The 14,939-nt window shown below is 41.6% G+C and overlaps 1 protein-coding gene across 38 annotated transcripts in view; it reads right to left on the reverse strand.

Moving 5' to 3' along the window:
- Positions 1–143: 143 nt before the first annotated feature.
- The window catches only part of LRRFIP1 (LRR binding FLII interacting protein 1), an 89,490-nt gene continuing 74,694 nt past the window's right edge, over positions 144–14,939 (reverse strand). For 34 of the 38 annotated variants that reach the window (XM_004942487.5, XM_040703768.2, XM_004942483.5 and 31 more), the window contains one exon: positions 9,919–13,377. In XM_004942487.5, coding sequence (XP_004942544.2) covers positions 11,288–13,377 — 2,090 coding nt within the window. In that variant the 3' untranslated portion in view covers positions 9,919–11,287. Of the gene's footprint in view, positions 2,182–3,701; positions 3,807–4,428; positions 4,509–4,979; positions 5,098–5,987; positions 6,035–9,918; positions 13,378–13,923; positions 14,065–14,939 lie in introns of those variants that run through there. The other 4 variants (XM_040703781.2, XM_040703782.2, XM_004942490.5 and 1 more) reach the window with 2 other exon arrangements.

A 14,939-nucleotide genomic window follows, 5' to 3' on the forward strand; every position in this document is an offset into this window, starting at 1 on the left:
AAACACATCACTTCTTGATGAGCAAAACATTATTTTCAGTCTTTTGGACCAACTCTAATTTGTTTCTCCTGAATATTGCCAGGCGAGTCCTCACCACTACCACAAATGAGATGACCGATGGTAATCACACACTTGACCATCAGTTGGCAAGATGTAGCATTTAGCGTGTTTATTTGCATTCAGAAAAGTCCTTAATTCGTTTTTTTTTTAGACCCCAGAGGCTTTGTACACCAGAAATTACACAAGTCAACCACATAAAGTTGTAAATTGGTATCAACAGTGATTTTGAGGTATTCCACGAGAAACATGGCTCTGCACCTGAATGTTCCTCTCAAGAAAAGGAAAACAAAATCCAAAGCCCCAGCTGGAGTGTAAATTAAATAACTGAAGATTCTACCCCATTTGACCAATAGGGACATATTTATTTCCTCAGGGGCACAACAAGCCTTCTTCCTCTTCCTCCTGGAATACTTCATCCCTGACCTTCAGGGCACTCGGAGGGACAAAGAGGAAGGTGTTATAACCTAGCCAAATCAGAGAAACACATTCAGATACTGGTTTTGGTTTACTGACCTCGTGAAGGTGCTCTAAGATACCAGCAATCCCCTGATGTTCAAAGTAGCAGCGCTTTATCCTCTAACCTCGATTCTGCGAGGATGAGGCTAGGGAAAGACCTGGACCAGCAAGTCCAAAACCAAGTTAGGAAAACATGGTCTTCTGAGTTTGCATTTGGCTTAATAGAACTGTATGGACAGAAGGCTGCTCCTGGCAAACAGGAGATGCTGCTCTATTACATGAGCAGATCCCTTAGGGAATGCTCACCTGCATTACTTCTGGGGTAGGGCTGAAGGGGAAAGAAGAGATGTCATCTTCAGCTAACTGCTGTTCTCCTTGGAGTAGTACATTCAGAGGTTTTTCCCACAGACCAGAGCTATTGTGCTAGCTGTGTAAACCGTCTGCATCATTTTAACTGGTTATGGTAGTTTCAATGACAAGTGGAAAACCTTGACGATGACTTGCAAAGGAAATACTTTGCTATCTCTGTATTTGTAAAAAAAAACCACCCATATTCAGTAACATTTTCTAAAGTGCTTCTTATCAGTTACTTGTTAAAGATTAGACTTGCATTCTGTAGCGGCGCAGTTCCCTAGCAGTTCATGGACCAGTAGATAGTTTCTGATGTAAAAAACCCATGACATATTTTGTTTAAGCAAACGACACTTGCTTTGACAAACGTACTGAAGTCATGGAAGTGCAAAACCCACCACTTCTTCAAACATGGCCTTTACGCTGGTTCATTAACACAACTTTACACCCTTAAGAAGTATTCTACTTCAATTTCAAGAGCAGGGATTAAATAATACAAATAAGATTTGAAATCCAATGAAGCTATTGCCTATTTACCCTGAAATAAAATAGTCTTATGATTCGACCGGTGCAAAAATCCCTCCAAACACCTTTGTTTTATTGGCAAAGTCATTTAAGGTCACTTTTGCTTCCAAGACCATCTTCTTCCACGGTTTCCACTGAAGGAGTTTTGCTTTGTAATGGCTTGTGGTTCCACAGTGATTTGTAAATGAAAAGCCTACTATGAATAACTCTACCGTAGTCACTAAATTACAGATACCGTCATGAGAAAGTCTAAAACTTACAGTGTTTTTTTAAAATTCTCAGCAAGACACAAAATTCCAGTCCAGTTAAAGTGTTTTCTTTGAATGCCATTTTAAATGGCGAGAGACAGCTGCCATGCCTTCTGGGTGGAGAAAGAACTTAACGCGGCGCCCCGATGTGCTTCTTATATGGTATATGGATATTGTACGCCCAGTGTACCCACAGTAGTGTGTAGAAGGGCCCCGCAGGCACAGCCATTTGGATCAGCTACTCCTAGGGATATAGTGCAGTAGATTTGAATCTGCGTAAAGAGAACCACAGCTGGGTGGCACCTAGCAAACGTTGCAGTTGTCTGTTGTCAGAAGGCATGACGCAAAGCATCCCAGACAGCAAGACACAGAAGCATCTGTAACATTGTTCGGATTCTGCCCAGTAGTCGTTTCCACTGAGAGGTGGTGGTTATTGCTGTGACAGTAAAGCACTGCGGTTGGCCTTCATCTTCTCCAAGCGTTTTACTAGATGACCGTTGCTGACTTCGAGCTCTTCAGTTTTATCCAGTGCTGAACGAAGCTGAAGGAAAGAAGCAGAAAAAAAAACCCATAACTTTTGCAGTGTTTGCCCTTTCCAATGATAAAGCAAAGTTTGTAGTTGCCAACGGTAACTGACAATATTGCAGGAGCTTCCTTACACAGTAAAGCAGCTGAAAATTCCTGGTAGCGGAGTTAATGGTGAATGCAGCACAGCTGCCTGTGCTGCTGCTTTGAAGGCCACACACAGTTTCTAAGCACAGTGCCAAGAACCCAAACTATTTACAGAATGTTGAACATCTGGCTCAGAGTTTGCCTTGGCTTCAAGGCATGGATGCTCAGAGATCTGCTGGGTGACACACACCTGTCTCAGTGCCTGACTTTTGTATCGCTGGTTCCCAGAGTTACAGGAACAGCCTTGACCTTGGTGCCTTGCCTTAATTTTCTATAAAAACCCCCAAGGGAGAAAGCACTGGACTGCACAGATTAACAGCTACAAAACACTCTGCCCAGATAAGGGTGCCAGTGCCAAAACAGATTTTAGGGCTTCCCTCAATTTGGAATTTGCTAGTAGTTAGACAGGCCCTGAGAACAAGCAAGTGTCACTCCTTTTGACAGAAGGAAGGAACAGGAAGAGATGGGGCAAAAGTGCCCTAGTCTAGAGCTGCTATCCATGGGAGCAAACAGCACTGCAGCATTTGGGACCCTTTTGGCCTTGGGCAGCCAGGACAGCATCCTAAGCAACAGACTAAGAACTGCTGCAGGCGTCTTGTTTTTGACTGAAGCCATTGCACTTTGTGGAAGAGACTTCACGACTCATTGCCCAAGAGAAAGAAGCCTTTAACACAGCTACCAGAGTGCTTCCCTGGAAATAACAACACAAACTCCAAGCTCTAATTTAAAGACCACTTAAACAAGAATATCTGATCCGTTTTTGGATATCACAATCCACCACTCCACCCCAAATAAAGGGCTAGAAATTAATATCCTTCTCTCAAGCAAATCTGATGATTATAAACACCGCTCTCTGGTCAGAGCTTCTTTGTGACTTCTGATTTCTATGCAGTGGTGGCTTATAATGCCTTTGTAAGCACCAGCCCCAGTGTCTTAAGGGGAGAGAATCCAATAAGCAAGACAAGACAGAAGGGTAAGTTCTACAAGAGATCACTTATTACAGGCAGCATAGCGGAAAGAGCTATTTAGTTTTCATGGTACAGAGAGCCATACTGAAAAAACCCCTTAGGAAGCAGGCGTGAAAGAAGCTGAAAGAAGCTATTTAAGGCTGGTTGTAGCAGCTGCTTAAAGACAGCATGAAGTTTGGTAAAAGAAATAAGGTCAAAATTAGGAAGAGCTTGAAAAGTATGCTTTAAGAGAGAAACATGGGCAGAGTCTAGATGGGCATGCAACAGGAAAGAGGCATGAACAGATCAACTGAGCAAGAAAAACACATTCAAAAGGAACAATTCACATTCACTTACAGCTGAGATTACCATGCAAAGCTGAGCATCTGAAGGCTGCACAAGCAGCACCTGAGTTTCCTATGACAGCTACATTTACAGTTACCTCTCTCTGTAGTTTGCGCTTCTCTGCTTTCAGTTCATCTTCTACTCTTTCAGCATTTTCAGCAGCAGTTTTGTATCGGGCTACCTGACCTTCCAGTCGTATTACCTAATGTGAATGCAAATGTTTTGAATTAAAGATTACCCTGCAGCTTTACTCTTCTGCTGATAGTTAAGCAATAACCAATGAAAGTTGCTAGATCTATTTCAACAAAAGAAAGGCATGTTTTGAGGAAAAATGTATCAAAGCAGCCATGGTAACTACCTCCAGACCTTCTATACGTATCCATATTTCATATGCTTCCAGCAACAGAAATTACATCCCATGTACTAAATATAGCCATTTATACTCTGATCACGAGTGAACAGTTACATCAGAACAGTACTGCACAAAACCCACATCTACTATCTCATGTGCCAGGAGCCATTTGAAAACTGCCAGCAGCTACATACATGAAAGTATTCTGAAGAGCTCATAAAGCGCTCTGAATACAGATTTGTCTTTGAGAGCTTTTCATTTGGTAGGCATGAATAATATATTGACTTTCCCCTAGAGATAAAAAAAAGTATTCTAGTCCTCATGACTTAACTTCAAGAGCCTTGGTGCTCCAACAATCCTGCTTTGTATTTTAAGGGAAGTCACATTAATTAAGATTCCACTTTTCATGGAGTAAAATACACTCTCTGCATTCTCATCAAGAGTAAACAAACAGAACAAAACGGGAACTTACGTTCTGCTCCAGTGCTGTTATCTCTTGCTCAGACTTTGCTAGTTTAAATTTGAGATCACTGATTTGTCTGTTGGCATCTCCTAAAAGAATTGCAGATTTGTAAGAGATGTCAGAATAAGGCTCAACAAATCTGTCACAACATTTCCACGTTCCAGGAAACTACTTGGGGCAGTGATAGTGCAACTCCCTGCCTTGGGTTTCCTTCTGCACAAAGAGCTGCCAGGTAAACCCACTCGGTGCCCAGCAGATAGCAGCTAACCCCAACCCTGCCTGACTGCCTTCTGATCACTCAAAGCAGAATTAACCAGGTGTGATATGGAACTCATCCTCAGCTCTCCTACAGAACATAAAGCAGATTTCCCATCCCATTCTTGTTCGATGGATAACAGTTCCCTCACCTCTAGAAAAGGTGCCTGGCTGGCTCCCCTTCTGAAATTCCCTTAGGACTGAAGGCTCACTTTTACTTCAGGACACACATTCATTATACAGGCACGTTCTCTCGCCTTCATTCAGGACACAAAAAGTTCTCTTAAAATGAAAACACAGCTTACTTTGGAGGTCAATCATGTGCATGTCTGTCCCATTTTCCAGAACTTCAACCTCAGACTGTGCGTTCTCCAACTTGCCATTCTTCTGCTTTTCTTCCAGTTGTCCCTTTAACTTTTTCACCTGAAGTACACAAGATAGTTATTAAAATAAAACACTCATTTCAAGACTCTCTCAAGTGTTAGGAAGCTTTTCTTTTTTTTTCCAAGCTAAATTCCAAAAGAAAAAATCTTTTCTTACATTTCCCAGAAATTCTTTTGGCACATGACTCACCATAGTTTAAGTATCAGCGCTTATGCACAAATTTGGGACCAAGAATAATAGGCAGAAGAAGAATGTTTTATTAGAAAAGCCAGAAACGTTCTGTAGGCACAATCACATAAAACATCCTTAGCAACCCCAAGCTGTGATGGATTGTGCATGAAAGCCCCAGGCCAAGGATACCATCTGTAAATGGAAGCGTAGACCACAGCGCAGAGAAACAGATCAGCTCAAGTGTTTTGAATAGGGAGTATAACCACTATATCATGGTATCAGGAATAATTACTTTAATTGCTATTTACCCATCTACTGTAATCCCACCAGCATTCTCTCCAAACTGCCTACTGCCCACAGAACCAGCAATCAGGAAGGCTTACTCTTGGAGGTGAAATTTGCTTTTCTAATTTCTGGACCGTATTTGCTTTTTCCCCCTTGGCCTCACTCAATCCAAAGTAGCATTTTTCAGACATCGTTATGGAGGAAGAGTCTTAGGTGACTACAGACAGCAGCCTGGAACACTCTGAGCACTGAATGTTAGCCCCTGTGTCATCTGTTTCACACCCTGTGTTAACGCACAGGAGAATTCCAGGGGGAAGCAGCCAAGTCTTTGGCAATAAGAATGCAGCACGTGTTCTGAAAGGACAGCATACATGTTCTATATTCTGTGTTAGGGGCATTTTGGTTTTCTGAAATTGTATTATTTTTACCATACGTTAAGTGAACACACAGCGTTCCAGTTCTCACGTGCTCACCTGGTCTAGTAAGGACTCTCGTTCGCCAATGAGTTTTTTCAGCCTTTCTGAAAGAGAAAACTGAAAGCTCAGTGTTGATTTCAGCGAGCCACACGTTTCAGAGTATCTGATAGAAGAGGGACCCGTTAAGGTTAGTGAAACTAATGATGAAGGTAGTTATGCACGTACCACAGGAAATGAGGCCACAACGGGACTGGGAAGGGGCTGCAGCCAGGGGAGGTTATGTCATTCTCACAGAGCATGCTTGTCACGGCACCCACTGCATGCAAAGAGGCTAATCTTCTACATTAGGTTAGCATACAAGAACTCTAGGGTCAAACACAACTGCAACACAAAATCTCACAAATCTTTACAGTTTAGCACAATGAAAACACCATAAACACCTATGATCATAGCTAGGCACATTCTCAGCGCTGAAAATCCTCAGTTCAAAAGGAAAACTAAACAGCATGACAATGACATTACGTTATCTTCAGTACTATGACAAATAAAACATTTATCCATGAAATTATTTTTATTTCAAACTCAAGAGCTCAGTGAAGCATTCTTTTAACTCTTCATAGTCAATTATCCCAGTGAAACATCAAGAAGGCAACAGGCAATCTAGACTCGTTGTGCTAGACTTGAACTTGGCAGTACAGCAGATCAGCCAACAGATGTGTGTGGCATTGTTTAATAAAGAACACAATACAGAGTGAGACAACTGGAAAACAGCGGTGAGGAACCACATCACTTGTTTCTTCTTTCTGAGTAATGCAAAACGTGGAAGTATTTTAGCAGGTACTTGTATGCAACAAATGATAACTCACATTTCTTGTGATAATTAAAATCACTCTACCTCATTAATTAACAGCCTGAGCGTGTTCAGTCACCTCAACAAAGTACACCAAACACCGTTTTCCAGTATCCTTTATCAGAAGAGGATATACTGACCTCAGATAGGTCGTACTCCACAGGTTTGACATGTATGTTTATTGCAGTGTTATTGAGGTTTGACACACGTGTTTGTTGCAGTTTTCTTTAGTTTACCTCCCTTGCCGGCAGGCAATCAACTGTGCAGAACCAAGGCAGCAAGTGTGCTCAACTCCACCTCTAGGGTCCTGCCTGTTAGTTGTTCAATTGTTAAAATTCAAAGGTCATACATGAAAAATATAAAAGACTTCTGTAAAGGTAAAGAAAGCAATTAATAAGTTACAGACAGAGGGCTGCTGGTTTTTACCAGGTGAATTGGTTGGGTTTTCATGGCGGTAGACAAGTATTTTTGAAAAGCTTTAAAGACACAACATGCTCTTGTCCTCATTCACTGTTAAACCCTGAGAGGGCCAATTCCTTCTTGTCGACCTTTTCGTTTTCTTGTTAACACAAGGAATTAAGGGAATAAGCACTCTGTATTCAATCACCTCATGGGGAAAGCTAAGGTTTTCAAATGAAACTCATGCTGATAGACGTGTAGTCCACAAGCTATTAATTACATGGTAAGTCACTCCCCTCCTGTGTATGCAAGTTCTCCGTATCAGCAGTGATTCCAGAGCCTGGAATCAAACCTTCACCTTGACTTCTGATTCAATACCCAAACACAGATATCAATATAACATCCCAGTGCAGCAGTTCTGTGCATTACTTCTGAACCTCCTCAAGTCCTATCCCTTTTCATAGCCATTTGTAACACACCAAATGCTCTTATACGTGAGCATTGCCACAAGACATAAAATACATTTACATTTTTGTAAACTAACGAGAAAAAAATACCAAGTGTAAAATAATAAAACAGTTTCATCTATCTGTATGAAAAAGGACAGAGGCTGAAGACAAATCCTGTAAAAAGACAGCAGGGAAGGAAAATGAAGTCCAATGAAGATAGCAAGGAGAGCAAACAGTAAAAGGAAGGTCACAGATATTCAGATAAGCGTTGGTGCCACAGCTCAGCAGAGATGAAGAAATGAAATTACTGATGGTAGGAAAAGAGAATGAGGGCTGATGCAGAGGAAAATCACTAAGCCACTATAACATTAGCCCAAACTGAAGGGTCTCCAAAGAGTTGAATAACTTGTTAGCATAACCGCTGCTGCGGGGTGAAATATTCCTGCCTAATGGAAAGACAGGTGCTGGTCATAGCAGGCAGGGCACAGTGCCACTCTTTTTGAGAAGACAACAGGACAGGTGGGATGGCGGCAGCTGTGGTTACCAGTGTCTGCTATTGTACAGGCTCGTTGAAGCCACACGACCATTGCCATTGCTTTGGTAAAGCAGCTGACTCACGGTGCTGCTTCAGTGGCAAAGCTGACCTAATGTCCTCTAATCACCCACAGATACCCGGTGCCTCTTCCTATTTTGAAGACAGTGTGCAGTGGGATGCAGCTGTTGATAACTTGAATGATTTGCATGATCCACCAAGCAATTAACGTCAGTGCAACTGAAAAGGGTGAGCCGTCCTTGAAGGGTGGGAAGGCAAGCAGTGAAGGCTGCAACCCCTAAAAACATACCAACAGTTTCAGGCAGCTATTCCAATCAGCTTGCAAGGATCCAACAGCAGGCTGGACAATACTACTTCTCTGGAGCCATCAGTTTATACCGGATCATTTAAAACAAGAATAATAATAAAACAGAATGCCTCCCACTCTTCCCCAGAAGAGGGAGGTTCATGAGCAAGCATGAGGATAAGCACGAGAGTTAGAAGGCACTGGCTTTACAGCACTGATTTTGAAGGTGACAGCAGGACCACTCCTTCAAAGGGACTGTTGACCAAGGCCTTTCACTGTTACCTGCTGAATATGAAAGTTACTTCAGCTACTGCTTTTGAAAGCATTTGAGGCCAGCTGTGAATTCACAGTAACGCATAAACCTGGCACTCCAGGCTACGTGTGCCCCTAGGTCTCAAACACAGAACCCAACAAGTGTTTGAAGTTATTCAGAGAGATGAAAGTCTTACACATTGCGACCAGTGCTCACTGCAGCAACAAATAAAATTCCAACAACAACTGAAGAGCTAGAAACACCAAGATCACCTCCTCCTCCATGGTACCTGTCCGATTCCAGAAGGCAAGGACTGGCTGCCAACACTGGTACCAGGAGGCGGCATTCATGGGTGGATGTATGACACATGAGCTGTTCTTCACCACCTGCCCCATGTTCTCGTTCCTGCCCTAGTTTGATTGAAATCTGGCAAGGTACTGTGGGATGAGAGCATGCACAAGGACAGTTAAGACTAGACGTATCATTTCTTTCCATGACTTAGCTCTGCAGAGGGACTTCTCTACGGATGCTGTATTTTCTGAAGTGGAAAAAATGGTTAAAAATAGGTCTCCATTAGCTTCCCTTCAACAATCAAACAGCACTCCTGTTAGAAACAAACTCATGAAAAATAGAGGAAATGTTGGCAAATGCCTCATTTAAAGGAGAGTTGTTTATGGATCCATCCACAAGTTTAGGCAAAGTCTGGCATGAATTCAGTTAAATATATAACTGTATTTAACATTTTAATATACGTACATTTAGAATACTTTCAACATTAAAACATACATTACAGTTGAGTGTGGCAAAGAAAAAAATCTTACTTAAACAATGCTATATGGTAAGAAATGATGCTTTAAAGAACTGTGACTCTTGAGATTAGAATTAAGTGTAAACCCTCAGTAAGAACAACTGCCAGTACTTACAGAAACCATACTGAAGCTGTTCTAAGCTGGAGAGAAGCCGTATGAAAAGAGTTACAGGCTTACAGTCCTGTCACAAACGTAGAGCTATGGTCTCATCAAACACTACACGTCCTCAAAGGCCGCCTGTTCTTAACAGGACAGCTCTATCATCTATGTAGCACAAAGCAATACATTTAAGAAAGAAAGCTGTAGAAAAAAAAAAAGTGTTTTTGAAGTGAGAAAGATTTAAACAAATATTTATACAAGTTTATAAAGAGTGCTCCAGACAGACAATGTGAAGTATAAAATATGTTTATTTTAATTATATACAGCTCAGTACACTTTGATATACATCTTGTACTTTTGCAGTCTATTTGAACTCCGTCAACTTTGTAACATCAACAGATAGAACCTTCTGTAGCCCCCCAGCTCCTCACCTTGCATTCCCTTTGCACGTTCATCGCTTAATACAACCTCAAACTAATTATTAATGATGCAAAACATGATCTTCCTCCCAAGCACCATAAAAATGCAAGAAGAAACACATCAATGGGTTGAAGTGTCTCATTGATGCCAGCAATACAATGTAACCCAGCTTTCCAAAAAGGCACGGGGGCTCATAGATGGAACAACAGTCTTTGGTCTGACATGCACCAGGATTAAGGCACCCAGAGTTACCTTCTCTCCAGAAAAAGAGGAGGAAAGAACTTTTCAAAGAAAAGCATTCTTTCATAACATTTTGCCAAATATATATATATATATAATGCAGTAAGGAATGCAATATTAAAGATTTTTTTTTTTTGAAAAAATATATTTATATATCATAGGTACAGTATTGGATAGGAAACCTAGGCATCTTACAGTGTGTACTGACACCTTCTTAGGAAAAAATACAAAACCCACGTGAGACATGGTGTAAAAGGCCTGTTGTGGTGCAAAGTGCCTATACGAAGTAAACATGTACGTATTTGCTCCTTTCAGCAACGTCTATGTTGCGTTTCCTTCAAATCACGTATTGTCCCTCCAAAGTGTTGAGACTTAATTCACAGTGATCTATCAATAGTTTGGAATACGTCCATTTAAGAAACATACATAGAAAAAAGTGGAATGAGAGTATCTTTTTTTCTTCTTTTGCTATGGAAAAGTGCTCCTAGGCTTTAATCACTCAGCAACAAATGTTAGCATTAGATCTAAGTGTGCTGATCTTCTGAGTTCCTTCATGACAAAGTGTTAACATACTTACTGTAGGCCCTATTGCACATACAAGTACATTCAGATAATCTGTCTTTATTCTAGGCTAGAAAGTAGGAATTTCATATAAAAGCTTCTCAGTAGCAGTTATCAACACTAGAAGTAATTATACTGCAAAAGCCTGATCAGTTCCTTTGTGAACCTTGCTTTGTCTGGTGACAAACATTTAACCTGAGACACAGCAAAACCAAACCTCTGGATGATTTTTTGTGGCTAGGTACGTCAGTGAATAATATTAGCATTATCACCACTTACATGACCAAACAGTGTATTATGAGATCTACCTGCAAGGAAAAAATGAACACCTTAAGAGTATTCCTGTATTCCTAAGGGCTGATTTATCGTGCAAAGTGCATGCTTCGGGACTGAGCCTGATCACATGGCTTCTAACTCGTCTGGTCTGGGATTCAGAACTTAGGACATTGTACAGTCATCTTTAGATTTACCCTTACCCTTCCTACCACCTCGCAAATCCTCTTTGCTTTCAGCCCTGCTACAGCCAGCACTTTCCAAATCCTGTTCACCTGGTTCCTTTTCCACTTCATTAGGATCTGATGCTTTGTCTTCATCTGCCAACACATCAGCCTTCTCGTCAGTTTCCAATGCTGATGCTTCCTCTTGTGAGAGCTCTGTTTCTTCAGACTCATTTCCTTCCTTATGCTGTAAGCTGTCATCTTCAGTCAAGGTGTCACTGGTTTCTATTTTGCCACTTCCCTCTCCAGCTTCACCTGTTTGGGCAGTTTTTCTGATCACGCTGTTTGTTCTGTCATCCTCTTCACTCTGCGCATCAACTTCTTCTCCATCACATTTTTCATCAGTTTCCACTGTCTGTTCTGAATCCTCATCAAAATCAAATGCATCACCATCATCTTCTTGTTCTTCCTCTGCTTGGCCCTCTAGTTTAAGTTGCTCACTAGCATTTTCATCCAGCTCAGCTTTCAGTGCAAGAGAACTATCTGCATCTTCCACAGAAGTAAATCCATCACCCTGGTGGTCTGCAGGCTCTGACTCTTTTTTATTTTCTTTAAGTGCTTCTTTATCAACTTGGCTCTCACTCGTTACACTGTGACATACAATGGACTCCTCTTTAGATTCACCTTCTTCTTGTTTATCTGCATTCTGTGCTTCACTTTCTAAAGAAGTATTTTTCTCATCCTCTGTGTCACCTGTTGTTTCTTCACTGCACTGAACTGTTTGAAGCTCTGCCTTTGGTTTTAAGTCTTCTGTTGTATTGTGCTCTAAGTCTTCTATTCTGTTTCCCTCTCCTTTCCCAGACACGTCTCCTGTTTGCATTTCTGTTTCCTCAATTTCATCATCTGAAAAATCTGGGTCTAAACTGGTTTCCTGAGCTGCCATTTCTTTCACAGAGTCCATGTCTGGCTCTGTCTGATGCAGTACATTTCCTTCTACCTCATTAGCAGAGCCCACAGACTCAGATGCTTTCTCCTGCTTTTCTGCAGGATCTGAACACGCCTCCAAGTTTCCAATCAATACTTCCTCCTGTCCGTCTTTCTCAGCAGGTTTAAGTTCTGTTTGCTCCTGTGTATTCTGTTCCTCTAATAACGCTAACTCACCAACCTCTGAGGAAACTGGCTGGATGTGTGCCTGATCTCCTCCCTCTTCATTTGGATCTGATGGGGCACCACTTTCACATGACTCCTCCCCTTCTAAGCCCGTGGAATCTCTTTCCATTTTCTGACCCTGAACTGCACTCCAAACCTCGTTTTGTTCTCCAGCTCTATCACCTCCAGTTTTATCAGCTGTTCCACCAGTGCAGTCTTTGCTTTCAACAAGGGTTTTCTCCAAGACCTCTGTAACTTTGTTTCCAGCACTTTCTTCCAAGCACTGGAGTGTTTCAGCATGGCCCTCCACATTTACCTCTTCACTAAGTAAGCCTGCTAGCACGGGGTCTGGTAGCCCTGACTGGACAGAAACCATCTCACTGCTGTCATGTGCACTGTCTGCTGCTTGCTCCACCTCATTAGCACTCAGTGCATGGCTAGCTTCCACATCCTCTCCTTCCTGTTGTGGAGCAGCTTTTACCAGTTCATGCTCTGCATCTGAGTCACCGTGCGTTTCCTGAGGACTCTCAAAATCCTGGCCTTGCAGTGAGCCCACTTCTGAGTTCTCAGTTGTCCTTGGGTTTAAGTTACCGTGTTCGGCCTCCTTGCTAACAGGCTGCTGGGCTGCTGTGTCTGCTGACTCTGTCTCCATTCTCAAACCATCTCCACCACTACCATCATTTGAAGAAGCATTCCCTGACATAGGTTCTGTAAGGCTTGGGATTTGTTCTGTAAACCTACTATCTGGTAACATCACTGTTGACAGACCATCAGTTTCTTCAATCATTTTTTCTGCCTTTGTATTTTCATCAGCATGCAATGTCTGTACTTCCTGTTCCTCAGACTCCTCTTTGTGTTCCTCACGCTCAGAATTCTGCAAGATTTCTCTTTTCCCCACATCCTCCAAAATCTCATTTTTCATGTCCACTTCATTGGCTTTGCCTAAAAGACCATTGAGAAAGTTGAAGGGACCGCACACCACAGCTCTTACCTCCCCACTTAAAACCCGAAAGAGAATGAATCAAAGAACAGGTTAATGGAAGATCAGCTTTTGCCAATTACGTGAGGCAATGCAGCAATTGAATTAGTAAGGGTGTGGGCTTTTTTGATCAGTGAAATTCACTACCACCACCCTCTCAAAGCAAGAAAAGCCTTCAGTGCTGGCCTGTGTTTTCGTCAAGTAAAAGATCTATGCTCTTGGCTGTGTGAATTACAGCTTCTGGAGATGAAAACAACTTTGTTTCAAGCAGTGCAATTTAACAATAATATTTGCAGATGTAACTCTGTAACTGTAAAGATTACATTTTCTCAGCAGCATTTTCTACAACTTCAAGCCTAACACCACTCTGTGCATGCAAGGGTGTGTCTGATGCCAGTAGAATGAAGTAAGCAAGAGTAACTCGGTAGTATTTCATCACAGGCATCATCAGTGTTTACGTATATATAAAATCTGATTGGCAAGCAAATGTTTCAGCTGTTCAACATTACCAACACAGATACTTAGTGCCACTCCATCCACTCAAAGGGATGGGGACTTCTGTAGGTTGGTTGTTGTTTCTTCCAACTTTACTTAGAAGCAACAGGTACTGAAACAACACTGTGGCTTCAGTAGTTAGCTTTCGAGTCTATGTTGTACCTGTTGTCAAATAAACAGAATAAGGAAAGACAGAAAACATATTACATTTAAATACATACCCTTACCTTGGCTTTGGTGCTCCACATTGTTTCCATACAAAAACAGAGTGAGGAAAAAGCAGCCAACAGCAAGATAAATTGCACTTGCAACAGTCGGCTGCTTGTTGCTATTTACTATCATGTTGATTTAGAGCAATAACAACAGAAATTAATTCCCTTTCACTATTGTAGCAGTTCTCTGAGTGGTCACTCATCACAACTGGATAAGGAAGAAGTTTTTGCCAACCAGATTTCTCCTTCCTTACAGTATCCGTCTCAGAATCAAACTCATTAAATTTAATGGCATTAATCCCATTATAAGAGGTTGAAATGCTGAAGTGGTAATATGAACTGCTCAACAGTACAAGATACCAAGAATAAAGAATTAATGCACCAGAGTGTTTTAATGGTGACCACCATTTCTGCTCAGCAAATGCTGACAGTTCTCAGGTATGTAAGTGAACCAACATACAAGCTTTTTCTATGAAGCTAAAACACTTTTATTTTGATTCTTTAAGACACGGGCAGAAAAATGCTGAATGACAGTGGGAATACTTTGGGACAACTCAGAGTTTAAACAGTAATTCGAATGACTGCTACTTATCTGTAATATGTAATGTTTGTATTCTTGTCCTTTGTCACCTTGAAGGGGGAATGAAGTCTGCTTTTGCAGGAAACCGCACAACATACTTGAAGTGGTCATAAATATCAAGCAGGAAAATGCATAAGGTGATGTGAAGCACAGGTGATTCAACAAGTGGCATGCTGCGTGACGTGTTAATTGTTCCACTAACAAAAGCCCAAACTCCAAGCAAAGGTGAATGAGTGGA

The sequence above is a fragment of the Gallus gallus genome, chromosome 7 (assembly GCF_016699485.2).
Source record: "Gallus gallus isolate bGalGal1 chromosome 7, bGalGal1.mat.broiler.GRCg7b, whole genome shotgun sequence".
NCBI classification, from domain to species: Eukaryota; Metazoa; Chordata; class Aves; order Galliformes; family Phasianidae; genus Gallus; species Gallus gallus.